The following is a 13,634-nucleotide window of genomic DNA, read 5'->3' on the forward strand; positions in this document are numbered from 1 at the left end:
CTGAAAAATGAAAACAATTTCATGTATAAATATCATGTTAAAAAAAAAAGCTCTTTAAATTTTTGATAAAAGTAAAAATGATGTCACATTCATCATTTAATGTCTGATTATATATGTAAACAAATGTTATCAAGGTGTTATCTCAACAAGAGCAAGTTTTTTTTTTATTGCAACATTTTTTTTTCAGCCAACCTTAAACTATATGCACAGTCACGTTAATTATGTGACGTGACAACGTATTTATCTGAATATATCTAGAAAATAAAACCGAGAATTAACAACTATGACAAAAATAAAATATCATATGTTTGTTGATAAATAAATTAATAGAATTAGGGTACCAAATAAATTATAATTAACTTACCGGGTCCGTAAAATCTACTGCCTCTCGTAACATCATAAACACTCCCATTTACAGCAACAAGAATTCGTCCATCCGTTCCCCTACCGTCATATTTTTTTAATTCTTCAACAGTAAAATCTTTACGAATTTTAGGCAATTCCTTGTGCTCTTGGACCGGTAGATCTTCTTGTGTTTTACTCCGGAATATTTTATAAACTAAAATAGCAATAACAATAACAAGAAATATATTAAGTGGACTTTTCACTACTTCAGCGATAAAACTTGATATAAATGATTCCTCTTGTAAATTTTCCGAAGAATCTGAAGAACTAGGAGCCGGCGAAACACTAGGTTCAGCCATTTTGACCACTATATTCGTTAATGCCGCGCGTTCTTTCGCGAATTTCTTCGAAATAAATAAGAAATAAAAATTTCTTGTCAACACTCACACGAGTATCGAGATACGACCCACACACTTTTAATGTCTGTATTATTATAGGTTAGTATAACTGTTCTGTACAGTGTACATGCCACATTACTTTCTTTGGGTATTACTTACGCAAACATACTCATATTGGTATAGTAACGTATGTGCACATATACGTTGCAGGGGGCTAAAGGATGGCGACGTCCTTCTCCGGCAGAGGGCTTACTTATTCTTATTTGTGGTGTAGCGATTGGATCAGCTGCACTCCAAATGTTGTAGCGAGTAAACCAATCAAAAAACTATTGCAAAGCGCTAATATTCAAAACTATCACGATAAATTCAATAAATTAAAAAAATTGTAATTATAACGTTATTAATTTTCTACACAATAAAATTATACATAAATTTTTTCTCAATTAATTTATATATATCAGGATGATAAAAAATTTTAATGAAAATAAAGTTACCCGACATCTAAAAGTTTTTATAATTTTTTTTATTAAAAAAATTATTACAAAAAAATAAAAAAAAAATTTTTTTCATTTGTAATAAACTTCAAAAACTATAAGGTAAAAGACCCAGTTATTGACACTGGCCTAGTTGATTGACACTTGCAATTCTATTTTAATTAAAGTAATAAAATTTTCTCAAAAAATCAATTCTCTAAAAATTTATAATTCAAAAATTATATTTATTAATTTGTTAGAGTCGATTTGTTTTATTTAATTAAAATAAAATTGCAAGTGTCAATAACTAGTTCAGTGTCAATAACTGGATCTTTTACCTTAAGTGCAATTTTTGAAAAATATTTTTTAGTTCTAATTTAATAAATTAAGCAAAATCAAAAAATCAAAAATTTCGGCTAACTTAATTAATATTAATTATTGATCAAGAAAAAGTAATAAATATCTACATCTTCATTATAAATTTGCATTGAAAAAAATATCAAGTGTAATATTTAATATACTTCATATAAAATTATTGATGCCATGAGCGTAGAAGAATTCGGCACTCTGTAAGCGCGTAATACAAATAAACATGATAGAAAAAAAATTATTGAAAGCTTATTGCTTTTTTGTATATAAAAAAGCAATAGTATATAGGCTGTTGAAAAGAGATTACTAGACCAACATGTTGCCATTCCTAAAATGATTTTTCTATTTTTATTTATAATTACTTTGACGTCAAGAACGCTTTATAAAAATAGTTTGGAATCTATAATTGAAATTTTGATTATTCATCGAATTATAATCTCTTCATTTTTTCTATTGCTGTAATAAAATTGACTGAAATTTCACTAAGAGTGACTAAATTATCAATTTTTATAACTTTAATTACTAAGGATTTTTTTTTTAGTTGTAATTAACAATGTTTGTGTTATTGATGCTTACTAGAAAGAAAATTATTGATTATGGTATATCATCTAAAAATCATGAAATAAATCCAACTTTTCATTACAAAAAATATTTTAAAAAGTAACTAGTTGTATAAGTAGGGATAAATAAATAGAGAAATAGTAGTTAGATAAAAATATCTAATTTTATTTGATATCAGATAAATGTAAAAAAAATTATTAATTAAAATGAGAATGATTTTAAATCATTAAATCATTAAACTATAATAAAATATGATATGATTATTTTAAAATAATACATAATGGCCAAAATTTATAAATTAACAATGCAATTGCTTGTACTTCAAGTGCTTGTACTGTTGAAAATTGAATGGCTTTATTATTGAGAATTATATCTAATAATTAAAAAAATTTTTTTGTTATTAAAAAAATGGTCATCAGTCAAAGTAAATAAACATCTAAACAGATCAATAGATTAAAACTTTAAAACTTGACTAATTTAAGGCTAATTTGATTTTTTTTAAGTGTGTCAAAATATTTTTGTATTCACAATTTCTATTCTAAAGTGTGTAAAAGTACGTGAGTATCATTTCATTACTTAAAGTAATACTTAAGGCTTTTCTTAATATTATTTATGGACGGATTGTTTCCTTTATCACTAAATATTTTAATTTTTATCATATACTGGGATCTTAAAAATAAAAAAACTCAAGTCTTATCAGTGTATTTGATTAAATTGTTCATCTTGCATATCAAGATAAATACGGATGTTGATGTTTTGGGGTATCATTCTTAAATCAACCTTTTCATTGCACATCGGACATAATTCATCAGTTTCAATAATTCTGTCGAAAATAAAAATAAATGAATTAATGAAAATTATTTTGAATGTTTAGATCCAAAAGAAAATAAGTAACAAAAAATAATTTTTTCACATATTCTTCTGGCTCCAATCCTTTATTATTGATTTTTAGATAGATAAATTATTTACCTTAAAAATTCACTCTTTATTGCTGGAAAATCACATTGAGGACATGCAGTAAAATCATTTTCAATTATATGACGGCCCTGAAATAAATAATGAAAATAAAGTATAATTTTTATTTTATTTTATTTTATTTTTTTTTTTTTTTTTTTTTTTTTTTTATAAGTGATTATATGAATAATTACCGTCGCTATACAGAATGGAATAGTATTTTTACATTTATCACAAGTAATTTCTGTTTCTGGTATTCGATTTTTACAATAGGGACAAGGTGTTAACGGTTCATCTTCAACTTCATGATCTTTAGACCTCGGTGGTTTACGAACAATAGCTTCAATTTTTTTGCTGTACTTAATGTCTACTTGCGAACGATACTCAGGACGCATAAGCATAGCTGCATAATTAAAAGCTGCATATTTTAATCCTGCACGATGACACTCAATAACAGTTGACGTTAAAATTGGTACAATATCTGAAAAATTCATTTCCATTATTAAATAAGATATCGCGCTACTAAAACCATAAGGGCGTATTTTAAAATATACGTCCTTATGGTTCTGCAGAACCATGTCATCTCTATCGTTAAGAATATCTGTACCTAAGATTAAAAGAAAAGAAGATTTAAAAATTTTTTTTTTTTAACTTAACTTGATAATAATAAAAAAATAGGACTAATACCCTGATGAATTTATTTTTTCATTCGTTTTTTAACTTAAATAAATATTTGGTGATATAAATTAAGTTGTGGAGTGATAATTTCTATTACTTTTGCAAATTTTTTTCTTACTCTGACCTATAATTGATAATAAACCGAAAAAACAGGATACGCCCTTATGGTTTTAGAAAAGGTTTTTCCTAAAACCACAAGGGCGTATAACAAAAAAATTTTTTTTTCATTTTTTCCATAGGTTTTAATGTTTCCAACATTTTTACATTGATTGGAGCAAAAAAATTTTTTTATACGCCCTTATGGTTTTAGTAACGCAATATTTAAAATAAATTATTTATAATTATTTTGTTACTTACGTGATGGAAATTTGGAAATATTGTTGGCAACTCTTATCAACATCCTTGCCCCACGTAAATGATCATTTCTTTTAACATGTAATCTAACTAAAATATACGAGTGTAGAAGACGTAAGTTGTTATTCATTTCAAGTGGTATTGTAATTTTGTTACGTTTTAGTTCTTGATACATTCCAAATAAAACATCATGAGCATTACGATAATTTCCTATGATAAATAAATAAAATCAATTGAATAAATAAAATTAAAAAAAAAAATAGCTTTGATTATTAATTCTTATTTAATACCATTTACTTGTTCTTCATTAGCGATTATTATCGCAGTTTTTGCCGCATCTTTATATTGTTTTCGTGCCATATATAAACGAAATAAATATTTTGGATCCTAAAAAAGATAAAAATGATGAATTTAGCTAAAATTATTATTAAATTAGTTGGCAAATAAATTTTAAATCTACCTTTGGTAAGCCGTCACCTCCAAGTAGAAAATCGATTAACTGATTTGCAAGTTTATCATCTTTTGAAACAGCAATTGTATCAATTGCTAGTGAAAGAGCAGCATCGTCGTCAGTACTCAATTGTGCAGCTTTTAATAAATGTTTTAAAGCCTAAAAAAGTAATATTTATTTATACTTATAGTTTTTATAATAAATAATATAGATGATAATAAAATAACAAACCTTGTGAAAATCTTTGGCATAAAAATAATATTTTCCCGCCAGTAAACTATTTTTTTGTGTTTCAAAGTGTATAGCAAGACTTTTAAAGTCTTCTAATCTTACATTATCGTCATCTAATGTATTAACTAAAATATCACCATATAATTCCATTTTACCATGTTGATTAGCCAATTGAAAAGCTTCATCATGACAGTTAGACATTATTAAAAATTTGATTGCTGAATTATAATCATTCATTTTTTGAAAATAACGTGCAACCATTTTAGCACCTTCAATACTTTTAGTTTGTTGTACTATTTCAACACTACGTCCAGGATTATTCAAATACTCCAAATTAATTCTAATAATATTATCATAATCTTTAGCTATTTCATAAGCTCTAGCAGCATCATCGTACTTTCCTTCAGCCTCTTTAGCTTTTGCATACTGAATATTTATCTTTGGTGCCGATATCTGTGGTAATAATTGGCCAACTTTAACCCAATTTTTCAATTTTATATAAGCTAATGCTGCTTTATCATAATAATCAGATTTTTCATAAAGCATTGCAGCTTCAGTAAATTGTTTCATATTTTCTAATATTTCAGCGCATTCTTTTCTTACAGAACGTGGAGTATCATTTTCCATTGCAATGGCCACTCCTCTACGACTATCACCACATCTTATTGAAGTTCTCGCAATTCCACTTAAGCACTGCATGCGATGATTGTAAAATTGTTCAGTAGTCATTGTATTCTCATTAACCGCCGATAGGGCACGTTCATAATTAATTAAAGCTTTTGGATAGTTACCCGTCAATTCTAATTGTTGGGCATACTCTTGTGATATAAATGGTATTTCATCGGGTTTAAATTTTTGTGCTAAAATTAACGCTTGCTCCCATTCCATTAAATCACGACGTAAATACAATGCCTCAACGGGTTCTGAAGATTCGAGGAAAAATTTTTCCGCTTTATTGTAATCTTCCAACAAAAGACAAATATGCCCACAAAGTAATGACAATTCTTCAATATTTTCAAGTTTTTGTAATGCCCAAACCATCGATACATCCGGTATTTCTCTGTAAGCTCTAATACTCATTTCAATATCCAAATTTTCTAATGCACTCTTTCCTAATTTAATCCAATGATTTTTATCATTTAAAGTAAGACAAGTATTCCAAGCTTGTCGATATCTATGGCAATTTATTTGATTGTCAAGTATTTCAATTATTTTTTTATTTTCAACAATATTACCAACATTCTCGTGTGATGATAAAGTTATTTGTAATAATTTACCACCGGCAACGCCTAATGTTACTTCACCACCGTACATTAATAGTGGTAATGTTTCAGACGGAAGTTTTGTTGTCGTTATTTTAACAACTTTACTACCTTCAATATTGTACTTAATAAATATATAAGTTGAAATGAAAGATTTATTATAAATGGCAAATATTGATCTTTCGTAAATATTTTGATCCCAAATAACTCCTTCGGGTGAATCAGGACAGTCTGGTACTGTAACTATTCTTTCATCAACTGGATTGTAAATAAAAATATCATTTTTATCATCAATGAAGCACATATTGGTGCCAGTAACATCCATAAAAATATTTTTAATTCCACTTATGTGAGAATATTCGGTTGAATGATTAAATACATCAAGACAAAAATAAACAATTCGTCCCATATCTGTACCATATACTAAGAATTCTGCTGAAAGAGCATGACACGTTATTCTGCCGTTAGATGAACTGGGATCTGCAAATACTTTATTATCTTTTTCTTCTTTAATTAATGCTGGATCTGTTTTTATTGTGTGTAATTGAATTTTACCATCATATAATACAGAAGTATAAGTTTCATTTAAACATATACTTTCAACTGATGATAAATAATCTCTTTCAATATGAATAGCACGATCAGTTTGACCCGCAGATAAATTCCAAAAAAGCGCCCGATTATTAACAGCCACTGCAAGGTGTGTTGGGCCAACTGACAGTATTGACGGTTCAATTATTGTATGAATTGTCTGTGGTTCCGGTTTATCACCATCTAGCGTATAAAGATAGACAATAACTTCTGTTAAGCTTGCTAATAATGCTATTCTATTACCACATACGCTCGTTAATTTAGGTATTTGAGCAAGATAAATTAATACATTGCCACTGTGAGTTACAGCAGCAATCATCGTACCATCAGCTGACCACTCAACACTGTTTACAGCAGCTTCGCCACTTATTGTAATTATTTTTTCAGTTTCTTCTATATTTTGTAATCCATGTATTTTTAATGTATTGTCACCGCACGTGGCTATTTTTTTAGCGGTTAAACTCAATGAAATATCATTCAAAGAATCTCGATGATTTTTTATTTGCAATAATTCTTGTCCAACTTCTTTAATATGCGTGGATATTGAAATTAAATATCCAGCTTCAAATCCTAATAATATATAACCATCTCCGTACCATTTATATGTAACTATTGGTCCATATCTTTTTTGAAATGCTAATTCTATAGGATTGTCTGGATCGCGAATATTGTAAAGTAATAATGTTACTTTTCCAATAATCAAAGATATTGTATTTTCACCGCTAGTGCGACTATCTGTTTTCATTTCACCAAATTTTAAATCCTGTGGATCACCTTGTAGTTGAATTTCTCGTCGTGTGTCTCCATCAGCTGTACTTATTGTCAGAATTCTATCTTCACCAGCTAGTCCTAAGATACCTTCTGAAGACCACGCACCGCATACTACTTTTTTCTTGTGTTTTCCTAAGATAGGAATCCGCCTGAAATTATTAATAATAGTTAAATTAATCGAAGAAATATTTAATTGAATTAATTTAAAACAGAAAATTATTTATCCAATAAGTTATAAACTTATAAATGAAATAAGTTCAATAATTGAATAAATACATGAATAAAAAAACAATAAGTAAAACTAGCAACCTTGCAATCACTATGTGACTGCGGTGACTTGTGAACTATAAATAAAAAAAATTTTGCTTGATTAAATAATGACTTGTGTTAAATTGCACTGTACTTTTTTAACTATTGACGTTTTTAAAGAAATAAGCTCATCCCGATGTTAAACTCATCAAGACCTTTCATTTGAGTACCCACATGCATTTTGATATATTTTTCATATATACATATATATAATATATATAAATATATGAAAAATTGATGTGGGTACTCAAATGAAAGGTCTCGATCAGTGTAATGTCGGAGTGAGCTTATATCTTTAAAAATGTCAACATCTCACAAGATATTTGTTAAATTGCTCTGTGCTTTTTTAAATATTGACGTTTTTAAAGATATAAGCTCATCCCGACATTACACTCATCAAGACTTTTCATTTGAGTACCCACATCAATTTTTCATATATTTATATATATTATATATATATGTATATATGAAAAATATATCAAAATGCATGTGGGTACTCAAATGAAAGGTCTTGATGAGTGTAACATCGGGATGAGCTTATATCTTTAAAAATGTCAATAGTTCACAAGATACAAGATCATTTCTTAATTATGTATCTAGAGATAGAGCATTATCGAATGCTGCCTAAATACTTATCATCATAAATTGACTATTGGTGAGAATAATATGAAACCTTGAAAAGGCACAACTCCAGGTCAAGACCTTTCTAATGTAACCAAATTTAACCATAAAAACCCATTTTATCATATAAATACACTGGCCACAAAATTTTTCTTATTCTCTTAATAATATAGATTACTTTGATATAAAATTTTTTAATAATTCGCACCACAGATAATTTTGGAGTAAAAAAATTTTTCTGTCATAATTATATATACACATCTAAATATAATTAATAGCTTAATTACAAAAACTATTTATAAACTTCTAAACATTACCTAGCATTAGAATGATCATAGAGAATAAGATTTCCTTTTTGTGTTCCCACTGCAAGAATGCAAGCATGTTTTGCCCACATCATACATGTTAATGTGTCTCGTACACCAGCATCAATTTGAGATTTCTTGTTAGTTGTTGCGTCCCACAAAATAATCGTTGACGAATTATTTGTTATGATAGCCAGGATATCTCCATCAAAATCCCATCCAAATCCACTACACAGTCCCATCAATTGTATACGTTCTTGAATTTCTCCTTGTCTATCATAAATTGATACAACTCCATCGCAACCAGTTGTGGCAAGATGTGTACTATTACCGGGTCTCCAAGAAATAAATACACTACCAGGACCATGAGGATGATCAAGTTTATAAAGAACCTAAAAGAATACGATTTAGTATAAGTATAAATAAAATAATTTTTTATATTATATTTATCATGCAATATAAGTTTAATTCAAGTTGAAAAATCAAATATTACAATTTGTTTGATAAAGAAATAAATATAACCTACTTTATCAGATGTCATGTTGTTTATAGTATAATTACTGTTTTAGTAATGAAAAAAACAAATCCTGGTAACGACTGATTGTAATTGTAGTTACATTCTATTCAATATAATAAAAAATGAGAGTATCTCTCATTATTGATTTATTAAAGTGTCTTGTTGACTAGTACAAAATAAAAAGCGTTTATGACAGCGTCCATGTTGACATTGGATTGAATTTAAGCGTGCTGATACTATTTTCTTTTTTTCAATGTGTGTAGTATAGATGACATTAGCGGTAAGTGTGTTTGTATTTGCAGGTATATATTTATATATATTGTTTTACTGGTACACATGCTTACAAAAGTAAAGTAAACTCCAATGTCGGTATGTACTGTGCAATCGATATAATAAAAATTATATTTAAATTTTAAATAGTGATAATTGATTAGAAATAAAAAAAATTACAACGTATTACTATAAACAATAATAAATTACATCACTATTGGATAAGAATTTTTGACTTTCAAAAAAAATTCTAACCTTTTTTTTTATTTTTTTTCATAACATTAAAATCACATTTCGTTACTCTTTTTAATTCATCTAATTTTTTTACTGACAAAATTAATATTGCTAGATTGATTCACGCGCTGTTGATTTTTCAGGATTTTTTTATGAAAATTAATTTAGCAGATATTTTATAATTTTAAGAATTTTTTTACAACAAATAAATTATGTCAAAGAAAATGAGAAAAAATTGACATTTAGAAAATTAAAAAAATAAAAAATGCAATTTTTTGGAGCAAATTTATTTACTAAAAAAAATTAAAAAATGGTCAAGCGACTGCTAACTTTAATGGCATGATTTTTTTACGTGTGAATAGACATGTCCTAACAATTAATATATTGTTGTAATTAAGTTGCATAAAATTATAAATCTTTTTCTTCACATTAAACTACTTACTGTTGATGAAAACATGCAATAGTAAATTTTAAAAACTTGAACTAATTTTTTGTTCAAAAAAATTATTGCTGAATCTACTTCTGTTTTTTTTTTTTTTTTTTTTCAGTAGGTAAAGCCCAATAGATGATCACGTACCAGTATATGATTACTCCATGTATTTGTATATCTATATTCACAAATATAGGTATACAAATACATGGAGTGATCTACTGGTACATGATCATATATTGAGCTTTTACCTACACAAAAATTAAGTATAAAGTATTTGAGATGTAGGTAAGAAATTTATAACCTCTGTTTTGCATTCGATTATTAATTATTTATTTCTTCGTACAAAAAATGATTCTTTAAAATAAATTTGTAATCTATAAATAGTTAAGTTAGTAATTATTATTATTAAAAGTTAAATTATTTGAAAATAGCGCTCAGACGAACTTCGTTGGAGAAACACAAGTGTGCACGACCAAGATGCCATCTGTATCAATTTGAAAGTGATCAGCTGATTTCATTTAAAAAGCGCAAAGGAACTAGATGATACTAGCATAACTGTGATTACTATTTTAGATGTTATGGTGTTCAATTCAACACGTGCTTTGTCTTTGCTTAAACCCAAAACAATGACCAGAAGAAAATAATCAAAGTAATAGAAGAATAAACCAATCACTAATCGTTGGATTTAAATATCTTGAATCATAAATTTGTTGGTTAACTACAGTTTATGTAAGTAATATTATTTATACTTGGAATAACAAATATCACTTAAAAGTTAGACTACTTAGTTTCCTATTTTGCACAATTATTTATTTTTTTTTTTTTTTTGAGATTACGTTGTAGTAATGTTTTACAATTGAACATTATTTGCGTATTCTAATCAAGCAATTTATTTGAAAGTAATAATTTGTTAAACTTTAATAAAATTCCATTTTTTAGTGATTTATTTTGTAACTTCATTAATAAAATGACTGATATAATAATGACGGCTTCATCAGAACAAAATGACGTAGAGCCGCCAGCGAAGAAGCCTCGTATCGAGGAAAATAACTTGGTTATACAAGAACTATTTGAATGTCTTCATCAAACTGGTCCATTAGTTATTGGGCCGGTAGCTAAAAGCCATACTCTTCCCGGAATAATCGGCGCCAGTTTACCAAAAGTATCATCGGAAAATCAGGATGCAATTAAAAGAGCAAAAAAGTATGCAATGAAAGAAAGCGTCAAAATGGTTTTAATGAAGCAAACTTTGGCCCATCAGCAGAATCAAATGGCAAGTCAACGGAACCAAGTCCAGAGACAGCAGGCTCTGGCTCTTATGTGTCGAATTTACGTAGGAAGTATTAGTTTTGAATTGAAAGAAGACTCAGTTCGTGAAGCATTTATGCCTTTTGGACCTATTAAGTCAGTCAATATGTCCTGGGATCTAATGACTCAAAAACACAAGGGGTTCGCTTTTGTAGAGTATGATATACCTGAAGCTGCACAACTGGCGCTTGAGCAAATGAACGGTGTAATGATCGGCGGCCGTAACATCAAGGTCGTAGGAAGACCGTCCAATATGCCGCAAGCTCAATCAATCATTGATAATATAATTGAAGAAAGTAAACACTATAACAGGATTTATATTTCATCTATTCATCGAGATATTGAAGAAAATGATATTAAATCTGTATTTGAAGCTTTTGGTCCTATCAAACATTGCCAATTATTTCGAGGAAATTCAGCTAATCGTGACAGAAATTATGCGTACATCGAGTATCAAACGATGCAATCAGCAGTTGAAGCGATATCTTCAATGAATCTCTTTGATTTGGGAGGAGTTTGCTTAAGGGTAGGAATAGCCATTACACCTCCTAATGTACTGATGGAATCTTCAAGTGGTTCAAGTACAATGCCAACAGCTGCAGCAGTCGCAGCTGCTACTGCTACAGCTAAAATTCAAGCAATGGATGCTGTTGCTAGTAACGCTGTTGCGCTTGGATTAACAAAAATAGGAGACTCTGACTCACCTTATCCTGATATTCCTCGTTCAAATTCATCTCCGACGGCGGCATCAATCGCTCCAGTGATTCCTCCACCTGGAGTAGTTATTCCACAAATGTTATCATCACAACCGATAGGTACTCAATACCTTTCCGGACAATCTGTTATCATCCCGCCACCGACAGTAGTAGCCCCGACAGCAATTGGAACGTTAGTTGTACCAGTAACTAATTCACCAACCGTTGACGCTACTAAACGAGCAAAAGAGCAAGCTCATCAAAAACAGCAGGAAGAATTGCAAAAAAAATTACTTGAAGAGACTGAAGTACAGACGCTGCAGCAACAAGAAAATTTAACCATCAAAGGTCCAAGTGCTCGACATTTAGTTATGCAAAAACTTATGCGTAGGATTGAATCGCGTGTAATAGTACTCAAAAATATGACTTCACCTGAAGATGTTGATGAATTACTTGAAGAAGAAATTAAAGAGGAGTGCTCCAAGTACGGAGTTGTTAATAAAGTTGTTATTTACAATGAGAGGCAGTCTGAAGATGATGACGCTGAAGTAATCGTGAAAATTTTTGTTGAATTTTCAAACATAAGTGAGGCTGAACGTGCAAAAAATTCTTTGAATGGTCGTTATTTTGATAAACGACTTATCACCTGTGAATTTTATGATCAAGCTTTGTACGATTATTCAGACTTTTCCGGTTAAATTTATCAGGATTTATTTAATTTTCTGAAATTATTATAATTTTTATAAAAAACACTTAAACACTACATATTTAATATTTTATTCAAGATAATGAAGTTTTTAAGTATAATTGATGATTAAATAGCTAATTGTTTTATTTATTGTGATATTGAAAACAATAAATGTATGTTTCTGATAACTGAATTTTTTACTTGTTAAGATGTTAGGTAATATCGAAAAAATTTTTATACTGTGTAACATCTCTTAGTTTCTCTTTTGAATATATATAAATATAAATATATATAAATATATATATATATATATATATATATATATATATATATATATATATATATATTCAAAAGAGTCGACTGATTAAATGGAATAAATATCTTTATTAAATGTAATTTATTTATTTACTTAGTCACTTGACTAGTTATCCATGAAAAACTTATTTTTTAGCCTGATCACATAAATTAATGATTTATTTTATTTTATTTTTTTTATTTTACATAGCGTTGCTGATACCATGATCCAGAAGCTGATTTGAGTTACATTCATACAACGAGTAATAATAAGATATTTTGAGTCAATAAAAAAATCAGATGAACAAAGCCTGTTAGACACGTACGATGAAATAATGGTTAGCAGGTTAAACAAATCTAGATGTTTAACTAGTTAAAGGTAGTCTTTGAAATGAATTAATAATTAACTAATAATTACTTCGTTAAATTTATTAGTCGTTGTAATTAGGATGAGAATAGTATAGAATACGCAGGTAAAATTTTTAGAATCAAAAATTAATTTTTTTAAATAATGTATGTTAA

General features: G+C 28.3%; 3 protein-coding genes across 5 annotated transcripts in view; 1 reads left to right on the forward strand and 2 right to left on the reverse strand.

Annotated features, from left to right (window-relative positions):
* The window catches only part of LOC123261034 (membrane-associated progesterone receptor component 1-like), a 5,201-nt gene extending 4,292 nt beyond the window's left edge, over window positions 1-909 (reverse strand). The window contains exon 1 of the mRNA XM_044722508.1: window positions 365-909. Coding sequence (XP_044578443.1) covers window positions 365-704 — 340 coding nt within the window. The 5' untranslated portion in view covers window positions 705-909. The remainder of the gene's footprint in view (window positions 1-364) is intronic.
* Window positions 910-2,260: 1,351 nt separating this feature from the next.
* On the reverse strand, window positions 2,261-9,400 carry LOC123261001 (WD repeat-containing protein 19). Its single transcript, XM_044722431.1, has 9 exons — window positions 9,200-9,400; window positions 8,686-9,065; window positions 4,815-7,587; window positions 4,593-4,742; window positions 4,423-4,519; window positions 4,136-4,342; window positions 3,295-3,581; window positions 3,116-3,192; window positions 2,261-2,969 (listed from the first exon to the last, which is right to left on the reverse strand). Exons 1-9 carry the CDS (start codon window positions 9,212-9,214, stop codon window positions 2,843-2,845), a joined length of 4,113 nt encoding a protein of 1,370 aa, XP_044578366.1. The 5' UTR covers window positions 9,215-9,400; the 3' UTR covers window positions 2,261-2,842.
* On the forward strand, window positions 9,384-12,911 carry LOC123261014 (poly(U)-binding-splicing factor half pint-like). 3 transcript variants are annotated; one of them, XM_044722461.1, is made up of 4 exons: window positions 9,431-9,559; window positions 10,559-10,627; window positions 10,701-10,856; window positions 11,067-12,911. In XM_044722461.1, exon 4 carries the CDS (start codon window positions 11,095-11,097, stop codon window positions 12,826-12,828), a length of 1,734 nt encoding a protein of 577 aa, XP_044578396.1. In that variant the 5' UTR covers window positions 9,431-9,559; window positions 10,559-10,627; window positions 10,701-10,856; window positions 11,067-11,094; the 3' UTR covers window positions 12,829-12,911. The 3 variants fall into 3 exon arrangements, with proteins under 3 accessions (XP_044578395.1, XP_044578396.1, XP_044578394.1); XM_044722460.1 differs by having other exon boundaries at window positions 9,384-9,470; window positions 10,559-10,856; XM_044722459.1 differs by having other exon boundaries at window positions 10,559-10,856.
* Window positions 12,912-13,634: the final 723 nt, after the last annotated feature.

This window comes from Cotesia glomerata, linkage group LG3 (genome assembly GCF_020080835.1).
Source record: "Cotesia glomerata isolate CgM1 linkage group LG3, MPM_Cglom_v2.3, whole genome shotgun sequence".
NCBI classification, from domain to species: domain Eukaryota; kingdom Metazoa; phylum Arthropoda; class Insecta; order Hymenoptera; family Braconidae; genus Cotesia; species Cotesia glomerata.